Genomic DNA, 25,221 nt, shown 5'->3' on the forward strand with positions numbered 1-25,221 from the left:
TTCACCAAACTACGTGAATTCTTAGTTATGAGGTATTAAGTACCCAATTCAGTCAAGTGTTTATTCCATTAAACTTTCACTTCGTTTCTCCTTGCACCAAACCTTTCAGTGATCATTACTCATGTATGAGCTCTGAGCAACCAGATTCTTTGACAGATTTTTAGGGCCATGAACAAATGAAAATTAATCAAAGGCATGACATGCAATTTACTAAATATGTGATCATGAAATTTTAATGTATTAACAACATTGTCACAGCATCAACGGATTCCCAAAACAAGTAAAACAGAATGTATCTGATCTGGAATGAGTATTATCTTTTGTCTAGTGTTTGTTTCATTTTATACTCTTATAAACCATATCCCTACTGCCCAGTTTCACAATATGAACTCTCAGCAGAGGCCCCAGGATTCTCTTTCGTAATTCTGTTGGTGATACGGTCATGAATTATGGCTCCTGGTGAATAACCCTTTAAATGGGACTGGGCTTCACCCAGATTGACAACTGTCTGATTGTTTATGTTTTTAAAATGTGCTTATCAAACCCATGTAGGATTGATGGGTATTTTTAGATGAAGTTATGTTTTTGCAACAGACTTAATTTAGGACTAAGGTTAAAGCTTAGGATAAATGAGTGCATTAGATGATTAAAGAACATTTGTCTTGTAGGACATTTAAGTCATTTATTTATGACACTTAAAAACAAGCTAGGAAAGAAGCACCACGGGTTTAGTGAATCAGGTTTATACAAAACTAAATCAGTTTTAAACTAAATCTAATGACTTTTTTAATGGAATGTCAAGATATGCCAGTGTACTAAATATCTAGAGGCAAAATCTAATGTGCAGTGGTATAAACATGAAAAAATATTGAAATTAAAAAAAAATCTTTCAATACAATGTACATTTGGATATGTATACCCACATGTACCTTCTTTCAAAAGTGTTATTTTTTTATTGAAATTGCTTCTTATTTGGGGGACTAGGTCTCCAAATCTTTTTATAGTGCTTTTTTTATTAATTTTAAATAATAGATTTTCTGACAGTATAGGATTTTGGACTATTGTCCTGTGCTGTACTGGGTATGATAAAATACCTTGTCAGAGGTGACAGGATGGCTCAGGGGATTGGTAATGCGATATATAGAGCCTTTCACCCATAGGTCATTGACTTGAATTTTGTCCAGGTTGACAGTGACTAGAAGTCATTAACATCTCATGACTGCTTGGTGGCCTATGTGAAATGAGTTTCTTAATTTATTTATTTAAGTCCATATATAGTACCTATGGCTGGGCCTCTCTCTCTTGCTTTACAGAAGCATTCTACCAAATCTACACTCATTTCACTTCTCAAGATTAGTGATGAACTGAAGCCCTCCTACACAAATAAATTGATTCATTTAAAGTTCAAGCCAATTGCTGAGTACCTCCACTCTGTTCTCCAGCTCAGACCAGAAGGGTACATGAAAACTGATTTGATAGTAAAAGGAGCTGTAGGTTGTGGAGAACTAAATCCAATTTTGTGTCACTTAGTCTTTTTTGTGGAGCATAATCATGTGTGGTTGTGGCCACTTCGTGATGGCCCAGCCAGATAAAAAGGGAAAATATAACTTGGGTATATCATATATGTTATGCATTGGGCTAAATCACTGGGTCATAAGCAAAATACTTTTTAATAGGCCAGGCGAGAAGCTAAAAATCCTTGGAAACAAGATTTACCTCTTTTTTACCTCAAGGTCTATCCCAAAGTGGACCTGGGCAGCCTCTAAGCTAGCCTTAGAAAAGGGGAAGTCAGCAGGCATATCCTAGTGTTCAGAACTTAGAAAGAGTGGGATGGACCTCTGAGAATGAGAATTATATACCTCTGTTAGGCTTTAAGAAAACTGAATATACAAAAAATTGAATCTGCAATACAGAATCTGTGCATTAGAGAGGCTGGAGAAGGTAAATTGTGTACTTCTGAAAGAGTCTTTCCTACACAGGTATGTGCATGTGTCAGTATTTTTACATGTTCCATGTAGAATCTGGTCCTGTAAGTCAGATAACTGGAACATATCATCAGTGAAGCCCATTCAGGCCTTTCATGCACATTAGCTAAACTTGCATCACCTCACTCTGGTCTGCTTTTCCAAAAGGAGCTCTGATAATAAGAGAAGGTATTGCTCAACAGAATTAATAGTGATAATACTCACTGAAAACTTAGGTCATACTACTATTCTAAGCATTTTAAATGTATTAACTCACAACACCCTAATAAGGTGTGTTAATATATCAATTCATTTGAAGTTAAATCTAACAGGTGATTATTCCTACCCTGTTCTGTAATCTGTACTTCTAAAATTTTACAGGGCTAAAATTTTACAATGGGGAAGCTAAGGCACATTTAAGTGAATTAATGCAATCAAGATCCCATTTCTAATAAGTGACAGAGCCATTAAGCCAACACATGAACACAGGCTGTCTGGTTCCAAGACCCTGTGCACTTAAACTATTTCCGTAGCATTTGCAAATATTTAAGGAGTATGTCCTACAATGTGGGTTAGGACTGTCATCTTCACGTATCACCAACTCTCAGTTTTAAGAGTAACCTGCAAGTTAACCAGACTGCAGATTTTTAAAATTTATGATACGGGTAGTATAACTGAATTAAACTGCTACCTATCTGAGAAAATCTAGTAAGTGGTTACCACCACCCCACTGTGTGTCCTGTCCCACCACTCTGACACGTGCTTGTTTATCTACTGTCAATGGTAACTGGTTGAAACTGTCACACAGGGTAGGGAGGCTGTAGAGAGCTGTGGGCAGCCGTAGTCACATCCTTCCCCCGAAACCCGCTGGGGACTTTCGCACTGTGCCTGTGTAAGTGAAGGAGAGGGAGGACAGGGTGACAAAGGGATGTGAGACTCTGCAAATCAAAGCCCAGGGCTGCTCTAAAAACTGTGAACCTTGGAGATGACAGGTCTTATCTTAAGACTTCTCAATTAATTACTAGTAGACTCATCTAGGAGCTTACCTTTAGGAAAGCTTGAAGGGCACACTGAAGACTGATGAGAGATATTTGGGAAAGCTACTGAAGGAATTGGGTGATTTGACCCCCAAGCTGAGTGGCTGGACTGTCATCCTGCTGGTAGAGGGTCTTTGAAGAAGAGACGGGCATGAGTGGGAAGGAGTGGGATCCAGCCAGCACAGGAAAGATCGTGGGCTTAATCACTGTGCTTCTGGGTGTCAGTAATAATTGCTCCCTTAAAAAAGGCTTCCCATAGTCTAATAAACTGGGAAAGGCTAGTTTGAATAAAACAGACTTCTTGATCACACAAGTTTCAAAACTTCAATAAGTGAATGTTCACTTTTAATCACCAAGGGAGAAGATACGCTATGAAGCTTTTCCTTCTACTCCTTAACTAGGGATCCCTTTTTACACAGAGATTTTCACAGGGTAGTTATGATAAGGGACACATTTTGGAAGTAGTAGCTTAGAGTCTGTGTCACTTCTGCCTCTTAGAAAGCAGAGAAGACCAACTGGTCCATTACAAATTGATGTATGGATTTACCTCTTGTTTATAAATGGAGACCTCTATTCAGTGCGTCTTTCAACAGGAACCCTTTTGCGTCGGTTTGGTCAGGAGGTCTATGTGAATATAAGTTCCATGAGAGCAAGCACCTTCTTGGGATCTATCACGTCCCAGGACCTAGGATGTGGCTTGGCACTTAACATGAGATAAGGAATGACTGAATGGGTGGAAAGTGAGTCATTGCATGTTTTATATATTCAAACTACTGGACTTGTGTTATTTTTACCCTTTTATATTTCTTCTGTGATGTGGAAGTATTTCCCTAAATATTGGTCAAATTTTTTACTCATTTTTATGTTATTGATTAAATCAATTTCTACCTCATTCTGACTAACAGTAATTTGGGGGATCAATAGAATATTTTGATTCTCCAACTTCAACCCTTGCTCTATTTACTAAGGAGATGGTTAGACACAGGAGAGTTTTAGATTTTCATGATGTTACCAATTTGACCATTACGGATCACACAGATTACTGGTGTTTTTATTTGGAGAGGGTAGTGCTTGTGCTGGTGCTTTTATCTGAGGAGGACATCCCCTGACAGGTGACTGGCACTGATTAGCAGATTGATATTTTATCAAAGGCACATAATATAGTTTAACAAATCATAAAAAGGAACAGCTTTGAACCCTTTGTCCAAATGTAAGATGCAGGGAATTTACATCTTAATATTTCATGATCGATAGCATATGTAATTTTACTATTTTCACGTTTTTCCAGATTTTGTTACCAATTGATACAAAAAGAAGAGTGGACAGATGGTATCATCAATTCTAATCATATGGAAGCTTGAGGCTTGCATAATTTCTAGAGTATTAACAATTAGCTTCTAGCTAAAGACTGACCACGAGGCTCATGTCTATCTTTTCCTATTATTATATTTCTAAATCATCATTTCTTCCTTCTCAAGGCCCCTTGATAATTCTTCTCAGGGTCTCCTTACTCACTTCTGGCAAAGCAATGACCTCTTGAATGGTCTCCTTTGCTTCCAGCTTGCTCCCTTCAATACACACTGCCCATTCTTGCAAAAATAAAAGGTCAGGTAGTAAATGCAGTGAACATAAGTTACTTGCAGTTATCAGCATGACATTGGGAAGACTGTTCTAACAGAGCTGTCTAGGAAGGGTGGAGAGTGCCCCCAGCTGGTGGTCTCAGGTAGGGGTTGACAGCTATATTGGATGGTGAGAAGCAGCTTGGTGGAATGGTTAAGAATAGGAACTCTGGTTCCAGGCTGCTTGGGTCCAAATCCCAGCTTCTTACCTACTAACTGCATGAGTTGTCAAAGTTTTAAAAGAAATTATTGTCTTCTACGTTTTTTTCATCTATCTTTGAACTAGGAAAAATAAGGGCACCTTCTTCATTGGATTTTGTGAGGAATGAATGAGGTAATGCAAATAATGAGCTCAGCAGAGGCCTGACACTTGTTTATTATTCAATATATATTAGTAGTTATGTTGTATAAGGGGTTCAGGATAGGTTATATAATATGACCCTCAAGGGAATTCCAAATTCCAAATTAATTTTTTAAATTTTTAAGTGATAAAATGTTTCCTTTGGGTCACTGCTCTGTTTAGTGAGTTATCCTCAGAACTTCTGATACCAATCCCAGATGCTTTTCCTTGGCTCTCCAGGTGCTCTGAGATCTGGCTCTGTCTAAGATAAGCACACACCTTTGCTTCAGTGAGTAAGGCAGGGCTTTTTCCTGTCTCCTAAGTGCAGCATCCTTGCTGTGCTACCTGGGGTGAGTCTCCTGGGACATCATCACTATCTCTTTGCTCTTAGGTTGGTTTTCATGCAGGATACGCAAGGGATCTGCCCTCATCAAAGACACCCACAATCATGGAGTCTCTCCCTGCTCTTACACCACTTTACTTTTTATGCCTCAGCTGAGATGGCAACATTATCATTCCGTGTTTTTCTCTGGTTGTTGACTATGTATAAATCTTCTCCTGATGACAATCAGTTTCCTAAGGGTAGGTGTCACATCTTCTACCTCTTGTGTTCTCTGGAAGCACCTAGCAAAATGCTCAAAACAAAACACATGGCCTGAACTGAATTCAAATCCTAGGGCCATAGTCTACTCTGGCATGGGAAAAGCCATTTCCATCTCTAATTTTGGTTTAAGGTCATTTTGAGAAATAGACTACTTAAAACATTCCTACTCTTACAATGGAACATATACATAAGACACAATAAAGCTACTTATTAATATCATCATTAATGTTAGTAAAGTAGTTGCAACAAGTTATACCTTGAGTAGAAAAAGCTAAGAGTCAGTACAATTTCCTAAAGCTAGCATTTACTGACTTTCAGTGGGTGGTATCAGCGTGGAAAGGAGGCAGTTTGGGGGGCATCTCCCATTCAGAGTACTCCTACAGAGCCAAAAAGATCAATAGTCACCGGAACTTATATTCCTGTGAACCCTACCATGCAGCAGGCATTTTTCAGGCTAATTAAATAAACAAACAAAAACCCTAAGAAACCCTTGACAAGGTACATCGAGGTGCCAGACAGTCATGGTCTGTACATCTGGGCATGTCAACGCAGCCCAAAGAAGCAATGGTCTTGAGTTGTTAATTTCAGAGTTGAAATTTCAAACCTGAGATCATCCTGTCAAGACTTCTGACAGCAGTGGCCTGTAACACAGTGCTACTCCATTCGTCCAGCACAATGCCCTGATTATCATCACACTCCTGCGTTGTATTAATTATCTGTTCTCCTCGCATGATGGTCAGCTTCTGGCAGGCAGGGAGCTTTATCTTTGTTTCTTTAGGGTTTTGTATAATGTCTGGCACATGACAGACATGCAATCAATGGCTATTGAATAGTCTACACAATCCCTATAACCAAGTGGGCCTGGATCTTGAATGAGAATTCACTCAAGGTAATAACAACTAGATAAAAGACACGAGGGTCTTCCTTCTCTCATGAGAGTCTTCCTTCCTTCCTTCCTTCAGTGCAGGGATGAAGGCAGTAGGTTTGTTTACTAACAGAAGATGGGTAATGTTTCCATGGGTCCCAAGAAGCCATGATTGTGCTGCATGAGCAGATAACCTCCATGGATAAGACTATCTCCTGTTGGACCCCATTGTTCTTCTTGCTCTTTTTCTATCTCACGCCTACCTTGGGAGTCGGGTTCTGCAAGGAAGAGTCTGGAGAAACTGCACAGAGCCTGATCCAGCGCGGGGCAAGGGAGAGCAGAGACCAGATGCATAGAGGCAATGTAAGCTGTGCTCCTGGCTGAGGAAGCATGCAGCTGATGGGGACCAAGAGACTCAGGGCTGAATTTTGCCTATAACTGATTCAGATGCTAATGTTTACTGTGATAAAAAGATATTCAGTACAGGGATGAAGGCAGAAGAAAAGACTGGATGGAGGATTTAGTCTTAAGTGAGAGACTATATTTTTAAAAAAAGGTTTTAGTGTAATGAAATATGTGCATATGAGGCCTGTTACATTTCTCTGTCAACTTCAGAAGCCTCTTAGAGACAACTCCTCTGGTTTGACCCCTACCAGGGTCCTCTGTCCTTTCTCCATCTAGTGCCTAGGCTTCCCATCTACTCCAACCCCAATATTTTGCCCTTTTATCTTGGCTGCTAAACTAACCTGTGTGGTTTGGGTCAAGCCACTTAGAATTTCCATTCCATGCCCCTCATCTACCCACCGCCCCCACCATTTGTAAAATTAGGATAACACACTAATGTGCCTCCGAGGGTTAGGGTGTGAATTAACTCCTATAATTAGTGGTTTCTGTGCTCTGCATAGGCCAAGCAGGATATGAATGCCAACTATTATCATAGTGGCCTGAGTACGCTTTGCTTCTAAAGCTATACTCGGGAATAACTGCTTGGCAAAGAACTGACAACTGGAAGTTGCAAACTTTACACAGAAGCAATATTTCCAGTATTTTCCCCAAGCAATCATGAGTAAATTGCTCACTAGGGGTGGAAATGGTTTCCAGCCAGTTCTGCCTTTTCTGATCTGTGCACCCTGCAAAGCTCTGTCAATGCCAAGCAACTGATCCTTCGTAAGTCTGCTGTTTAGCTCAGGCGAAGAATTCAGAGTGGTATAATTTGGACAGGGATGAAATTTCTGTGCAGTGTATGTATTAAAAGCAAATAATCTGTGTTTTGTTCAAGGCAAGAGTTATAGGAATAGAGTCTCTAATTTTTAATTATGCAATGACAAAGACAGCCACATTTTTTTTTAAATGAGGCAGAACAGGTCATCTATTAACAACTTGTCTTGTGTTTCACTTTAGACACTCTGAAAATGTATCCCTTATCACCATAGGTAAAGGAAAGTCAAAATTATGACCTAGAAAGTTATATAAAATAACTGTTAAAAATATTGGGTTTAAAAAATTGATTTTCTAAACCTTCAATAGAAGGTCTAGGGAAAAAAAGTGCCACATATAAACTGAATGAAGCTTTTGCGTATTTTGATAAGAAGCTTGTGATTCTATTATTGAACAAACATTTGCTAATAAGTACTATTATGTTAATTTATAGGAAAGCTTCACTTTTTGAGTTGCAACCACTGTGACTTAAATTTTGGAAAAGAGTTTCAGAATGGCATGCAGAACTATGCTGAGATCCAACATCTTCCCTAGGAATAAAAGGGAGGCTGCCGTTCCGTAGCTAAGTGAGTCAGCAACATGGATTTTCATAGTCAGAGCGTCAAGCCCCAAAGGATGCCTTGCACTGCCGCTGTGTGCTCTGGGAGCTGGCCTGGAAGGGTGCAGCTCAGTGACTGGGCCAGCAGAGCCTGGTGAGAAGAAAAGATTTTACCTTACTTTTCTTTAGCTCCCTCAGGCAAGATCCTAGAAGTAAAAGGTTGCTTTGCAAATATTCTTATCATACACAGACAAGCATGCAAAAGTGTGAGCAAATCAATTAGGGTGCTAAGTGTGCCTAGGATTTGCATACTGGAGGAAGAGCACTGGAAAAGAGCGATTCCTCTCTGTGGCAGTTCCAGGTGATCTTGGTTAGCTTAGCTGGGGGGTGGGGGATAAAGGTGGCATTTAAAAATAGTCTACTTGCTGCATGAAAAAATGGTCTGCATCAAGGTAGATATTTTTGGGGCAAAAGAAGAATGCTAAGTGGGGCAAGGCAACCCCTCTAATAGTACTGGCTTGTTTTGGGAACGTATGCATCATTTCCTTTATGAGTGGCAAAAGATAATTTTTATTTCATTTCAAAATAATGATGATATATATGTAAAAATATATTTCCCTTAGCTATAATTTTTGGATAAAAGCTGATCTTTGTGGGTTATGAAAAGATTAGTTTTTGTTAGGCTGCTTTCTATTAGATTTGACACATCCATGTGCACATGGATATTAACAGGGGCAGATCGGTTTTGGGTAATGGTGAACTTGTCTGGACCACTACTACAACTACAGCAGAGATGCATTTCATATTCAAGCCATCAGATATAGCTGTTGTACATTATCTGATGGATTTATCTCTACTTATATTGTATGAATATGGAAAGGGATTAAATGTGTGTTTACAGTTTGATAAACATTCAACATAAATTATACATTTTAATTTCATTTGTTAGTTGGGGACAATGGAAAGCAGAAATTTCATGGCCTACAACCTACCATTCAGATTGAGGGATTAGCAGTTTGCTGAAAAGGTACACTAACTATAAGAACAAAATTCATTTCTATCTCAAACGAGTCACCACATGGTTTGTATTCAGAGTTTTAGAAAAAAAAATGAAGTGCAGCTCCTCCCAGTGATGACACAAGCTGTACTGTACAGGGGATCCAACGTTGTCAGGAGGAATAAATCTAGTGCTAATAATCTAGTCCTACCATTTGACAGTTTGAATGTTGTAGCTACCACACCCATTATCAAGCTCTACTTATGTTTAAAAGAACTAGGTCTGATCTTTCAGCATTAGCATGCAGAGCATTCTTTATGATATTATCTTTACCATATAATGACTCCAAAAATCTCACAGAGATTAATGGTGATAACATAATTCCAGAAAGTTGCCACTCTATATGTAGAAATATATTGGCAATAAAAACCAGTCACTGTGTGCCTTTCCCCAGTAGGGGATCTCTCACTTTCCTTTGATTTTTAAAGGCTTCAGATCAATAACTGGAGTGACATTATTAACAGCTCCCTCAACACCTTGGCCAGCGCTAATATTAAATCCATTACACCTTCTGTTTGACATTTGCAGTACAGCAGAAAGTGCTGTAGATACAGTCACATTGTCTGGGGACCAGGGTTGGATGTGGGGTTAGTGAGATGGTTTCCCTTGCCTGACTTCTAAATTCAGTTCATTGATAGGGAACTTGAACCAACCAATTAAAAAAAAGAAACCAAAGACTCTCCCCACTTCCCAACAACACTATCCTCAGTGGTAAATAATTCACCAATGAAAGTACATTTCACATGTTAGCAGTTTTTGAAACAAAACATTGATCTAAACCTCAGATAAAGTTTTATATTCTTCATTGTTACTCTTAAACATTTGTTCCTCTAATTATATCACTTATTGTGAAAATCATCTAATGAATCCAGAGGAATTGAGTTCTTGTAGCATCAGGAGCTTATCAAATTTACTGCAGCACAGAGGCATACGTAGAAAATGCAAACTATTTCTATTCAACCAAGTACTCAACTGCTTCAATTCTGCTTGCCTTTAAGATGTTCAGGACACAGAATGGGCATAAATAGCATGAAGATCACACAACTAAAATGATTGTCAACCCCCCATAACAGGCTAGGTCTGCCTGAAACTTTAGGCAAAACACAATAGCCTCCATTGTAGACAACCAATGGTTAACTATGCTGCTGTAGTTATTCTTCACCAAAAGTACTGTCTCATACATTTTGCTAAATTGTCTAAATCCTGGTGCAGTATTCATTTCTCCCTCTATGAGCTCGTACCCATTCAATAAGTTGCAAGAACCTCTTGTCCTGGCTGGATTCCCTCCAAAACAGGACCCAGGTATGTTACTCCTGACAGCGGTCCTCCAGCTGGGAGCTGATTGTTAGCTACTGGGAAAGAAACCATTGGAGACAGAAAGGAAGTTTTATGTTAAAGTAAGAAACATGACAGGGAAAGTTGCATGTGAGGTTAAGTGTAAAAGCAGGCTACCAGAAGCATGTATGTTAGACAGACAAAACAAAAACACACTCACTCCATAAATGTATATTATACAGGAACTGAAAATCTGTACAGATAGATGTATAGTATATACTTATAAACAGTGGTTCGTTTGGGTAGTGGGGTGTTTGTTGATCTTTATTCTTTGTTTTTTGCATTCTTTGAATTTTTCACAGTATACATGAATTAATTTTGTAATTGGGAAAAAAAACCCAACCTGTTTCAGTAAGGAGTTGGGGGATGTAAGCACAGTAATTATATGACCTGACCTAAGGAGTATTACTTTATGCTTTCAAAACAGGGAGATTTTTAAAGTTCCTCCAGGATTTCTTGAAAGAGCTGCTTTTCTGTTTATTAAGCATTTAAAAGATGTGGCACTGAAGTTTATTAGAAGAAGAGGATAGCACTCATAATCCCAAGATTACAGAAGCATTAAGTATAATGAAAAGATACACGCAGATCTATAAAGAGAAACTGAGCCATCACGTTTTGGAGGGTCTGTGCTCCCCAGGCTACGGGCACAGAGCAATGGCTGCCTGCAAGGTGGTACAGAACCATTTCTTCCAAAATGTTGGGATCAGCTCGTAAACAGGCACTCTAGAACTTTGTAACTTTTTAAACATGTTCACCCATTCATTTTTCTAATGCCTGGCTTAAGATTTCTCTAAAAGAAATGTTATGTTTGTCAAACTATTGATCAATGTGCATACATATAAACTATTTATTTAGGTCTGCTGTCCAGGCAACTGGTTTTTACTTTTTCATTGTCTTGTGACTGGTTCAAGACAAGACAAGCACTAGAATTCAAAGAACTAGAATTCCTATTATGGCACAGTATTGCTGCCTCTTAGGCTGGTTTAGTCCCTTATTTCCTTTTATTATAATGCCAAGTGTTATTTAGGTTTCAGTCATTTAGTAATGCTACACTGCACACATCAAGGCTTCTGAAAAATTCCATACTTACTGGTCCTGGCATTTGCATAATCACATATTGATACCCTTTTCCAATCAAATCACACTACTATTTAAAAAAAAAGAATCTGTGTTTTATCAGAGTTTAAAAGATGATGATACAACGTACAACGGCCTCCAAAAATGTTCCTTTATTATTATTAAGAATTAGGAAATCTTTTAAAAATTCTTTCAGCTTTCAAGAAGCATAAGCATCTTTGGGATGTAGGGCCTGACATGAACTTTTTAAGTCGTTTCCTTGGAGCAATGATCTGCATTAGTGAAGGTATTTAGCTAAAGGTAGTACCCTATACTGTTTTTTCGTATTTGAGCAGTCAATCTAATTGCCTTTTTAAGCCAAAGATTGAAAACAACCAACACTACAGACTTTAAGGCAAACTAAGTTTAATATTCTCTAGTGGTGAGAGGGAGACTCTCCGTTAAGTAAGAGGAACCCTCTGTTGCTAATGAGCACCAGTGGTTAGGGAATGTAAAAAGTAGAGTTTTCAGTTTTACTATTTAGGTGGCTCACAGAAGCCTTGGAGGGCAGGGGAAAGAAACTCAAGTAAATTTCAATCACACTTCAATGTTAAATGACAGAGTAACTTTAAAGGAGATATGTTATTTTCCTAATATCCAGAATTAAAGGGTTCTAAGTGAGAACTGAGTCCTAATAGGGTATGTAGAGTTGTTTAATACATACTGATGCTTCATAGAAGGCTTGGGATTTATCAGAGTCCTTATATTCCATCTTAAACCAGCTTGATTTTAACTCCAGCTTAGGATATCCTAGCAGAACTTGTTTACAGGCTGTGAATTCTTGTTTTCCTTTCCATCAAAGTGTTTTCTAAGGGACAAGCCATCCTTAAAAGGTGTTTGGGGAGACATCAAGCTCAATGTGAATCGACAGTGTGATCTGGCTGCCAGGAGGAACTGATTCAACCTTAGGCTGCATTAACAGAAGTTTGGTGACCGAAATGGAGAAAGGTCACAGTCCTGCTGCTCTGCAATAGCAGAATACATCTAGAGAGCTGCACTCAGTTTTCAGAATCATATTTTTAGAGCATCACCAACTAACTGAAGCACAGCCAGGGAGGTGAACCAGGATGGTGAAGGAACATGCCATTGAATAATGGTTGCAGAAGCAGGGCTGTTTGCCCTGGAGAGGGGAAGGATGGCGGAGGGAGGGAGGATTTGGTGTACCTGACTTCATCTATTTGACAGGCTAAGATGGGGGAGGAAGGAGTAAATCTGGAACGTGATCCCAGATGACAGATCTTGGATCAGTGGGGAGAGGTTGCAGCAAAGTAGATTTTGGGTGCATGAAGTGGGCAGTCTCATACATTGCTGAGCTTCCTATTGGGGTGGATTCCAGTGAAAGCTGGAAGGTTATCTGCTAGTTTTGCTGTAGAGGGATGGTTGCAGAGGTTGAAGGTTGGATTAAAGGATCATTGAAGGTCCTTCTAAACTTGAGTGTTTGTGATTCAGGAAGACAAAGTCCACTTTTCCAAAGCCTTAGTGCATATCAAGGTTTTGTAAACTTGAATTCTTACACATGGAGGGTTTAAGAGTTATTAGCAGCCCAGGATCCCCATTCAAACTCTAGAATGAAAGAGTATAAAACAGGTTTCATGTACTGCTTCTCAAATATGCCCAGACAGGAATATTTTAATGACTAAAAAGCAGTTCCAGTTATCTCACTGATACACTTACCTATTCAGTAAAGTCAGGGAGCTATATAAAAATTGGACTTCTCACAGAACAAAATTATTTTCATTTTCAAGTGGTAGAGAGTAGTCTTAAATACTCTCTTTTCTTGTGAATGGGGCTCACTGAGGAAGGTTGATCACCAGCACTCTGGGATAAAGCCCCGGAAGCTGCAGTTAACTTAGATGAGGTCACACGAATCGTTTCTAGATGGAATTAAAATAGTTCCCAAAGAAGCAAGTATGTTTTTTTCCCTTTTGTGTGAGCAAGCATATAGTGACTATTTCTAAGTAGGTTAAAGCATTTTCTTGGAAGTATGTAGAGTTATTTTAATATCAATCTTAAGATAGGGTTTTCCATTTTTCTTTCTATAAAATGGTTTTGTGTTACAACTCTGTTTTAAAGCAACATATCAAGTAAAGTATAAGCATCTTTAAAGAGAGCAAAAATAATTTTCCAAGTAAGCAAATAAAACTTTGCACTTCAACACTTCAAATCAGGCCTTGATTCATTAAAAATCTTAAACTTCTCATGAGAAAAATTAACATTTAAACCACTGCTGCTTGGCCAAGCACTCCACCACACAAGAATATGAAATATCTCCTCTAAAAAAGTACAAAAAGGACAAAACCACAAATGTGGAACTTCAATTAATTTAAAGCCCCAATCAGCAAAGAATAAATCCTTCGCAGATCTAATTACCAGCGCTCTCGGAAGACCCAGGCCGACCAGCCAATCTTCCCCGTGTTTGAACAGCTTGATGAACTAGGGGACTGATGGATATCAAGTCATTTTGTTTAATTTATAAATGGATTTTCCCCTAATACTTAAATTATCATCAGTACAACACAATGAAAATGGGAACATTCTGAATGCAAAGTCTATAAGAGTCCTGGAAGGAATCCCAATGAGGAATGTCACCTCTGTTCATTCCTCTATACAATTGATCTAATTAAATACTGAGGGTGGAAAGGCAGTTTAAAATGTAGCCATTTCTGTTTTCTTTTTAGCCTTAATTTATCTGTTCACATCTTTCAAGTACCTTCTGATGCTGACACACACACACACACATACACACAAAGAAGCCAAGATTTTTGCAAGTCCCTAATACTTTTAATTCTCCATAAGCTAATATTCAAAACGTCTTTGCCATAGATTTTGCTGAATAATAAATAAATGCATTACATTTAGCCACGGTAACAGTAAAGGAAGAGGGCCTTCTAAATCTGAACCTTTTCTCTCTAGTAATTTGAAAGAGAAACTAAAGGAACTAGTACCTTCCATATGTATTGTTCAGCTGAAATTAGATCCCTGGATTATACTTATTAAAATGTCTCCTTATTTTCAAATTTCTTCCTTATTTAATTACTGCATAGGACAGAAAGCTGCATGGAATTGTTAAATACTATTAGACCTATTTATAGTCTCTTCACACTGGCAACTTGAGTGCAATCATTGGCAAAGGTCCTGACCAACCCCCACATGGAGACTGCAATTCCCACCTGGCTCAGGGGTCTCCGACTGCGAGGAGGAAGATGCCGAGCTGGCTCCGTCCTCAGCCGTGCCCTGCGAGAGGAGACCCCGCCCAGGCGGGAGCTTCATGCCCAGCTGCTCGGCCATCTCCACGTGGTCCCCGGGGTGGACATAGTCAAAGACGCTGCTGCCTGTCAGCTCCACCTAGAGGGGGCAGAGAAAGGGTGGGAAAGAATGGTGTCACAGGTATTTCCATTTTCAATTTCAGCACCTCTGTGTTTCAGAAAAGGGAATATATGCATACCCCAGAAACTACCCTAGTGATGAGTCTTTTTCCTCAAATGCTTACAGATTCTTGAAGTTGAAAGAGAAAGATTTTCTTTTCATATGTGTTTATTTAGCAATTGTTTGGCCCAACGTTTTCTCATACACTGTTGTTTGCATAAAGTCAAAACATTCTGTGAGCTGTGATGTGTCTGTCTCGTGTTCAGCTGTTTTATCCAGGCATCATCAAATGCCTGCATGTTTGGTGTCAACCGGGTGATTGACTGAATCCTACAGTTTTCTCACTGTAAAGTTTGGGCTTTGTATAGAAACAGCCAGCACTATTTTCCTTAAAATACACAGATTTCCAAGATGTGTATTTATATACATCAGCTTATTTCTATGTAAATTTTAATGGAAGAAGTGCTGCTTACAAATACATGCAAAGGCATAACGTTTTCATTAAGTATTACTCATTAGCTCTGTAATCATATGGAGAATTTTCCATGCCAAAGAGGTCAGCTGGGGTCTGAAGCAGCCATTTTTTTTTCTTGCTGGTATCAGCTTGTTTCACATTCAATCTAATAAGAAACCTGGTAAAAATCTCCTTGAGGGCTTTTAAAAAATGTTTTAATTTGTATACTCTAGGCTGACTCTAAAGGTAGAGAATGAAAATCAAATATGAAAAGAGGGTCAGCCTACCTATTTCAATGCTGTCAGGCATGGCCCCTGTCTGGGTGGTGTGCTGTCTCAGGGGGGCAGAAGTTGCTGGTAAGGATTGACCTTACTTCTGTACTCTTCTGAGGCTATAACTCTTACCTCCTTCCAAGAAGAGCAATAATGGTCCTAAAATAATGTAGTTGGGTTATAGGTACCACAAGAGGGAGAGATGTGTCAGCAACGAAACAGGAGAAAGCTCTTTCCTGGGTTGCTAATGGGTTACTGCTCTCAGGTCAGCTATGATGTACCTTGGAAACTGCCAGAAGTTCAGATGTCACAGGTTTCTTGGTGATTACCTAGAACCCCTTCCTGCCTCAGCTCTGTTTCCTGTGTAATTTGCAGCATCCCTCCAAATTCCCCGAGTGCCTGCACTCTTTCTTCTGCCAAGAAGGAAGCCTGATGGGGGATGAACTGTCACAGAGAGCGTAATACCCAGAGCAATTATTATCCCCAGAACTCCAAGTCCCGGTAAAATGATCACATCTACTCCCAGACACCATTTGATTAAAATCTTAACAGCCTACACATCTTCAACATCTATCAATTAACAGGTATAGCCAGAAAAATGGAGGCTAAATTCCATTTGGTTAATAGCTATTCCTGAAAAAGGCCTCCATAACTTTTACCGAAAATGAGGTACTTTCTCTTTGCTATTAAATTACACTCTCCTTCTGTATTACCCAACTACTGACTCTATCATTTTACAATAACTATTTCCTCCATTTGATATTGTTACAGGGCGTAAATCAGGATTCATAAGTGATCAGTTTCTACCCTCTGGGAGGGAGGGATTACATGGAAATAATCCCTTTAATGTGCGCCTTGCCTCTAAGCATTTCACACAGCAATAAATGGGTAAACTGACTTTCAGCAATTAAGAAATTAAATGAAACTAATAAAATGTGTGTTTTAATATTTCTTGATGGTTATTTTTTTTGGGGATTAGTGAGTATGAGGAAGTCACTCTCATTTTGCACGGAGTCCAAATGCAGCACTTTAATAAATATTTCTGTCAATTTTCTCAAACTCCCAGTCTTTCTTTAATACTGCAGTGTGCCTTTTGGCAGAGACCACAGATTGTGATAAGATGACAACACAGGTGGGAGATTAATAGATTTTTTTTTTAGGGGTGCTGACTATTGAATATTCATGTAAGCCAGTCTTATAGCAGGGAGGGGTGGGCCTCTCACTCTGGAGCCTGGTTTGCTCAGATCTGCAGGCATTTCCTTTCCGTACAGTAATATCCCACGTACAGCATATGTACACGCACATTGAGCCACCATGTGCCATATCACATGATGGCCTAGTGGGGACTTCCTCCTCCAGTGACCTCATGGGATCTGCCACCAAGATATCTCAAAGTCTGATACTGAAAGGAGAGGTTGGCACATAAGGTCAGGAGAGAACTCCACCTGACCTTAGTCCTTAGGTATGTACTGTAGTCAAGGTCACAAAGGGTAGGGTAAAGCCCAAGCTACTTGGAGTCATAACCAGACCTGGAGATCAGAATCTTTTCCTCCTCTGCTGTGTAATCTTGGATAATTCCTTTAACCTCCCCGGGCCCTAGCATCCTATTCTCAAAGTGGCAGTATTGCCGTTCTGCAGGACCTGGGGCGAACCACTCACATTGTATTCTGCAGGGATAGTGCCCCATGGAGTGTCACCCAATGGGAATGGTGTGAGGCTTGGCCCTGGGAGCTGAGAGGAAACGCGACTTTCTTCACCTGCCTCACACAGACTGTGTGACTCTGCTGAGGGGTCCATAGGGTCGGTGTGCTCACTGTGATGACCACTTTATCATGTTACAGAAGAACTTAAATACTAGCAAAGGCAAATGGTGGAGGTAGTATTTGGTTCAAAATCTGCTTGACTCATCCCACCACTTCTCGGGTAGTGTGCTCACAGTCAGAGAGGCTAAGTAGGGTCCTCTGAGCACCTCTATCCTTTAGCAGCACTTTCATTCAGAAAAGAATACCTGGCACCATAAGGGGCGGGGGCTAAAGGCAGGCAGCCTGCCCATCCCCTGGGCTACGGTTGCTTTGCTATTGGTCTCTTGGGCCAAGGAGGGGGCGCTAAAGTCGGTGTGCTAGCCTGGAAGAGAGATGGCAGAGGGTGAAGGTTCGCGGGCCTGGTGGAGTCATGGTCACTGTTATCATCATCTGACATTTATCTGTTACTTCTGCTCTTCTCATACTGCTTCACTTCACTGAATTGACTTTGAGAGCTAGAAGAGAACTTAAAAACCTTCCATTAATCCCTCTTCTTTAATACATGAAAAATTTATGGTTCTGAGGAGTCTTGTTCAGGTTTAACTAGCTGCTGAGTGGTAAAAGTAGGGCTGTAAGCCCAGTGGTTCTCAGCTCCCCACCTACCTCACTAAACGCTGTCTGATTTTATCCTTATGAAGACTGACTAGGTAAGATGGACTAGAACTCACCTGCCACTAAGTTCTATGTCTCAAAATTTGCTGTCACTAAAATCTGTGTCTCCAAATAGACTGCAGAAACCAAGATTGGGGATGTATTTGTTGATCAGACATTACTTCAGGCTACCTTGAAATAGAAAAAATAAATCCAATATTACTACAGTTAATCAGATGCCCTCAAATCCCCACTTACCAACTCTTCCAAAACGTTTGCCCACTAAGAACTAGAGCTAGTGTCTTGTGCAGAGTAGGTCTATCTTGAATGTTTGCTGATGAGTACAAGATGGATATCACAGCCTGAAAATAAACTTGCCTTATCTGTGCTTTATTTGGGAGAATTTAGGTTGGTTCTTTTATGCTATTTATGGAATGATTATTATAACACTATTTGCTCTGTAAAATGAGTTACAATATAGCATTATTATATATTTCTATTAAGTATTTGCCATATTCATTGAGACCTATACTTTCTATAGATACCAACTGAGTTTAACTGATTATAGGATTGTATGAATCCTATAGGATTGTATAAATGCTGGGAAAGAACAGGTTTTAAGGATCTCTTTAAGATAATGTGGCCACCTTTTATAATCCCCATCTCCCCCATCTATGACAGAACTGTACTTAGTTGGTTAGTTACTCAGTTCATTGTCTGAATTTTCACATAGTTTCACAAAAATTATTATTTCTTAAATTCCCTTCACATCAACAGTAGAAATTTAGAGCACTTTCACTTTATATTAATTATTGGTCCCCATCTTCAATCCTTAATTATGATCTACATAGTAGAAAAGTATAGCTTCCCCTACCCCTCAATACTGTGTTCTTCTGATTAGTGCAAGTGGCATTCTAAGGCAAACATAAAAATCTCTTCATTTTATGAAAACTCAGTCACTTTATATGGTGGTAGAAAAACAAACAAACAAACAAACAAACAAACATGTTCTGTTTATTAAACCCAAGAAACAGACCCACGGGACTGTGAGTTGCTCCCTAACGTAAGACGGAAAGTACGTGCAACTGTTTCCAACCTTGCTCACTCCATTTAGCTTTACTCCAGCTGAGGGACCCTAAGAGAGAAATTCCCTCTCACATTGCTTGGTATGTTAGGAACCAGCTGAGAATGTGGATGGGACAGGAAACAGGCAAAGAGTGAGAAGCAGCCATATCCAGAAACAGGATTTGTTTCATCTCCTTTCTCTCTGCTTTTCCCCACTATTCGCTACCCTAGGTTTGCCCAGGGCAAACTGCAGCCACAAGGGCCATACCACACAGTCAGGCTACACCACATGGCTTTTCTTAAATTCATTTCACATTCTGTTAGCTTGCCTGTAATTTGCTCACTAGACACAGTTGATTTGGTAACTGTGAAGTTTCCTGGAAAAAAATGTAAATATATCATACAGTGGTTTGAGCTGACTTTTCCATGTCGGGTCATTGTTCCCTGCTGGTAGATAGGATGGGGGACTAATTTGTCTTTTCATACATCAAGCAAGCATGTCAATAGCCTTTGCTTGGCCCCTGGAGTGAGCAAATACTTTTAACTACAGCAATGTACTACTAACAGTGCAACTCAGTGAATTCAGTGCTCCTTTGATTGAAAGGGTTTGGTACAAATGAGGAACAGGCAGCAATATTGCCAGTTATCGCAGGACTGGAATAATTCAAGAGGATAATTTTATAAAGAAAAGATCATAAAACTTGTTTCTTTCTTTCTTTAAAAATATTTCAGTCTTGGGAAGAATCCAAAGTTCATTTGTATCACATGAAAAAGGTTATTCAAAACCCACCATTTAAGGTAGAATTTCCTGTGTCTTTTGTAAGACATTGGTTTTTGTGTTGTTGTTCTTTTTTTTAAGTTTTTTTGAGGGCACTGAGGTTACTGAGGACTGGATATGCTGGTGGTTAAGCCCCTTTTCAGTGTTTTTTTGTTTTTTTTTTTTGCAGCCAGGCCCCACTCCCACAGGGGAGGCCTGCAAGAATGGGACAGAAGGGCCTACCTGAGAGAGAACTATGTTACTGGCAAGTGGTTTGGAAAACTATCTGTCAGGTTAGGCTTGCAGATCTACCATGAGCTCCTGATGCCTGGTTAGAAAATCCTGACCCAGGATAAGATGGGCATGCTATCTTACCATGGCAAGTTAAGGTTTGTAGTTTTTTTGGAATCACATTTATATTATTGCGGGATAATAAAGTGATAAAAGAATAAAATATAATAAGATGTGATAACTTGATTAGCATAGGTTTTGTTTGGATTTACTGGTATCTTAATGCCATCTTCATAACTTCCTACATATTGCAGAACTCTGCTGAATATTTATGAACTGTTTTGACAGAAACTTGATGTTCTTTACTGCTCTGTCTCATTCTATGTACTTGCTGACTTATCTGAAGAGAAACGCATAAAAGCATTGGGTCTGTTACAGAAATACATGTATAAATTAGTAGAACAAGAAAAAAGGTTCTATATCAGAACGATAAGGTAGAATGAAAAATCTGTCCAATGTCATTAAATAGGAAAACGAATCCACTCTCTTCTTCTGGATATGTTAACAAAGTCTTCTCTTAGAAGAATCTGAGCTAAAGACACCATATCATGTGTTTATTTTATGTTCAGAAATGAACATTTTGATTCCTTTGCGAATCAGTGAAGCCAAGTACTTTTTTTGTTTTTATATACTTTTCTATAAACCCAAGAGTGTACACGACTTGAGAATTTGCCACCATAGTACCCAAGAAAATACTGCATAAGCAGTTCTGAACTTGGACTGAGAAGTGCCAGAGGGTAATCCCAGTGAATTCCCTAGTCCTCAGAGGAAAAAGGAAATGGCAGGCTGTTGGAGAAGTGCAACAAAAGAGGAACCAAAGAACAGACTGCAGATATTGATTCAAACTTTGGCATACTCATGCGGAAGAGTATACCCTTGTGACTGTCATTCCCAATAGCTGGATTGATCAAGCAATAATCTACACTGATTGCTAAATATTCAAAAGTGTCAGATGGGTCTTTACAGAGACTCAGACTGCAATTGAGCATATTTAAATACTTCTGGAAATAATCTGTGTACAAAACAGATCCAGACCTTGAAATCTCCCCCATTTTTTTCTGCTTAAGAAATAAATGGTTCAGGTATTTCTCCATCACCCCACATTATGGAAGCTGTGGTTTTAGAATAGCTTTAATATGTCAATATCACTTTCCTTTCATTAAGAGACACCGATTAAAAGAAGAACCCAGAGAATGCTATAATGCTGAAGGCATATTACATCACAGGAATGAACCCAGGGATTTGTGAAAGTAACTAAATTGAGGAATTTAAAAACCTTGCTTTACGAGGTTCCTAGAGTTTTGAAGATTTAAAACGTATGTAGGGCAGGAAAGGCCAACATTTTAGTATTTGTCACGGTACTAGGAAGGAAAAATGGATGCAATCGGAGATTACATCATAGTACAAAGTGAAATGATGCCATGAAAGAAGGATTAACAATCTTAAAAGTAACGAGTCAATTTCCCTTCTCTGAAGATCAAATGAATAGTAAGATGTCACTTTCAAAGCTTCTTTTTTACCTTGATGGTAAGGAGACCAATCAACAGAAAATAGTTGGTATTGGCATAGTTAATCCATTATCCTCAAATTTTATATGGTTCAATTGCATGTCATTTAAATCTGGACACATCGAGATACATGTTATGCATAGCCCAGACTTCAGTACTAAGATACCTCGATTTTTGTTGATTTGTGTTGTTATTCTCATAGTGAATTTTGTCCTCCTCCTCCTTTTGGTCATGTGAACAGGAAAAAGTAGAAAATACTGTAAGTTAAGGCTGAAATTTAAGTCTTTCCTAGATTCTAAGCAGCTCTTTTGTTTTTAAGAAAGGTAAATGGATAAAAACACAGTAATAATTATGGGGTTGATTTTTCCATTTGTTTTTTGAAAGTTACACAGGGTATTTTAGTTTAAAAACAAATAATAAGATGCATACAAATAATACGGTTAATCATTCCTGATTGGTTTTAAAGGTGCTACTCTACGATGGCAGATTAGCAATATTAGCCCTTACCGGGGAGCTCAGTCACAGTGTATAAGTCATCCTATTGGTAGAAAAACAAAAAAATAATAAAACCAGAAAGGTTTTACGAAGATAATTTGTCTGTACACCTCAGGAGATCTTTATATTTAAGAGAAAGAAAAACAAAAGAAGGTTCTTGTTTAACTGGGTTTTTCAGATGGGACCGTGTCAATGTCGTGGCTACTCTATGTGAAGCAACTGGCTCTCCTCTTCTATGTCACTGTGAGGGGGTCTTGAAAAATCTCATCCAAAAAAAACATAAGGTTAACAAAAATATTTCAGCCATTTTAGAAAGTAGGTGGTTAGCCCCTGTCAAGAAATTAAATTGGGAGTTAATTACCCAATGAAGAGAACAAGAATGAACAATATTCTCTGTGCTGTGATCAGTTACTGATCCTTCCAAAACGTTCCCTGTCGATGTTTTAGCACATCTGGAAAACTTCCTGAATGTGATGTGGGCACCCCGGGTCTAGTGTATAATTTACTCTCAGTGAATAACCATAAGAAAAAGCCCTAATGCACCTGTATTTTATTTTGGCTGTTTTAACTACCAACTGTGGTAGTGTTTGAGGTTATTTTCTATGAAGCAAGTCAATACCCTGAGCACTCTCTAGGCGCTATTTTATAGGAATAAGTTAAATTCACAACTGTTTAATAACAGACTGTGAGTTAGTCTTGTTAGAATAGGGAATGTAAATAGAACTGGCAAGTAGAGAAAATAAGTCAAAAGAAATGAGTCATTCCACAGGCTAAAAGCAGTGCTGTTTCTTAAAGTATCTGGGGGGAAGTTAAATGATAGTGGGGAGGGTAAACCCTTTTGGGAATCTGATAATTCCATGTTCTGTCTCACCAGAAAAATACTCTGATAACACATATAATTTTCTATTTTATTTCAGGGCTTTCCTACATCCCTGCAATTTATCCAGGAATATTCTCTAGAGCTGTGCTGTCCAATATGGTAGCCATGTGTGGCTGTTGAGCATTTGGAATATGGCTAGTCTGAATTAGCATATGCTGTATGTGTAAAATGACACCAGGTTTTAGACTTAGTAAAAAAATCAAAAGAATGAAAAGTATTTTATGTTGTTATATATTAAGATAATAATGTTTGGATATACTAGATTAAACAAAATAGATTACTAAAATATATTTATTAAAATTAATCTTGTTTTTTTTTACTATGCAATTTACGATTTTCTGGTAGCCACATATTTCTGTCGGACCCTGCTGCTCGAGGCTGTAGAATGCCTGCATAGGAAGAACGTGAACCATTAGATACCATGACGATTACCTTAAAGGGAAGCGTTGTGAGAGAATAAAAACAACATCTGGCTCCCTGAAAGACACCGAATTTGGATTACAGAGATAAAAAGAAACACTAAAACTCAGCACCTGCCCCCAAGGAGCTTATAATCCACTTTGGAGTGATAAAACAACCACAAAGTTAAATGATAGGAAAAAATAAGCGCTAGCACAATGTAGTATATGATTAAGTTGTGATATGAGCATTGTAGATTGCTCCCTGTCTAATTTCGGAAGATCCCTTGGGGATTTCCTTAAAATACAGTTACGGGCTCCCAGGGACTCTGACTCCATAGATGCGGCGTAGGGCCCAAGATTCTGTAGTTCTACGAAGCTCCTGGTTGACGCTGACAATGCTAGTCTATGACCCACACTTTGAGTAGCACTGGCGTGGATGAGTCCAGAGGTGGCTGTAAACTAAATATGTCTGGGAGGGCAACTCCTGCCTGGTTCCACACAGAGTAGAGAATGAGAAAGGACAGGTGACCTTGAAGCAAAGATGGGAAGGATCCAAGACACACAGGATTCTAGCTACACTGCAGTTTATGAGGCAGGGGTGCTATGTCACACTGTGCCATGCACGCCTGGGACAACAGGAAAGTTGTAGGTGGAGGCTCAGTAAGTACTAAGTGATCAATGTCGGCCCTAAGGAGACAGATCTATGCTAGTGTTTATTAGCCTTTTGTTTCCTTTTAAAATACTGAAAACCAGCTAAAATAAATCATTTATAGGCAATGCTATCTCTTGTTTTTCTTCTCGAGTATGTGTCTCAAAGACAATTGTCTACCTAGACCTAAGGCTGAGATAACTGCCACACGTTGAGCTAATTTTGCATCCCACGTATCAAAGCCCTGGATCCAAGATTCTCATCTCATAACTGGCATCCTGAAATCAACTCAGTTTATGATGGATAGTTTTTCATTTCCCATGGGTGAGGACGAAACCCATGGTGAACTGTGCAGTTTTTAATCCAGCTCCTTCCTTCTTCACGGAGACTTCAGTAAGTCTGCTTTCTTTCTGGCCATGCATTGAGCAACAGGGGTGTCACCCAACTTCTCCTCCCAGGACAGGCAGAGAACACTCAAGGAGCAGCTGGTTGATGCTGGGCAACCACAGAACCTCAAGGTGGGTGATCTACTATCCCAACACCAAAGGCCTTGCCTATCTGCACATTTCCACATCATCCAGAGAGGGTGGTTTGGCTCAGTCACTGAAAGACTTTCAAAGTTTGGCTTCAGTTTATGAATCAACAGCTATTCATGATAAACACCTCCATTAAAGAAGCACTGGTATATTGGAAATTAGCCAGACAAATCATCTGTAGTGTGGTGCTTCACTGATTTCAGCTAAATTTACCAATGCATTTGACAAGCTTTACATATAGTTATCAAAACCTTCAAGATTACCATACCCCATCAGTTTTGCTTTAAAAACCAATAGAAGAACAAAAAATACATTGGCTGAGAAAGGTTGGGGGTGGGTGGAAAGAGAGGGGTGAAAACTTATCAAAAGTAAAATTGGATTAAGAGTCAATCAAAATCCAACTGTGAATTTATCATTTCAATGAATTTCAATGAATGGTTTAAAATCTGTTTGAAATCTAT

At 39.1% G+C, this 25,221-nt stretch overlaps 1 protein-coding gene across 11 annotated transcripts in view; it reads right to left on the minus strand.

Annotated features, from left to right (window-relative positions):
- NPAS3 (neuronal PAS domain protein 3) overlaps window positions 1–25,221 on the minus strand; it is an 877,558-nt gene that overhangs the window by 104,765 nt on the left and 747,572 nt on the right. For all 11 annotated transcript variants that reach the window (XM_073211382.1, XM_073211377.1, XM_073211373.1 and 8 more), the window contains one exon: window positions 14,864–15,038. In XM_073211382.1, coding sequence (XP_073067483.1) covers window positions 14,864–15,038 — 175 coding nt within the window. The remainder of the gene's footprint in view (window positions 1–14,863; window positions 15,039–25,221) is intronic.

Source organism: Manis javanica, chromosome 8, assembly GCF_040802235.1.
Source record: "Manis javanica isolate MJ-LG chromosome 8, MJ_LKY, whole genome shotgun sequence".
NCBI classification, from domain to species: domain Eukaryota; kingdom Metazoa; phylum Chordata; class Mammalia; order Pholidota; family Manidae; genus Manis; species Manis javanica.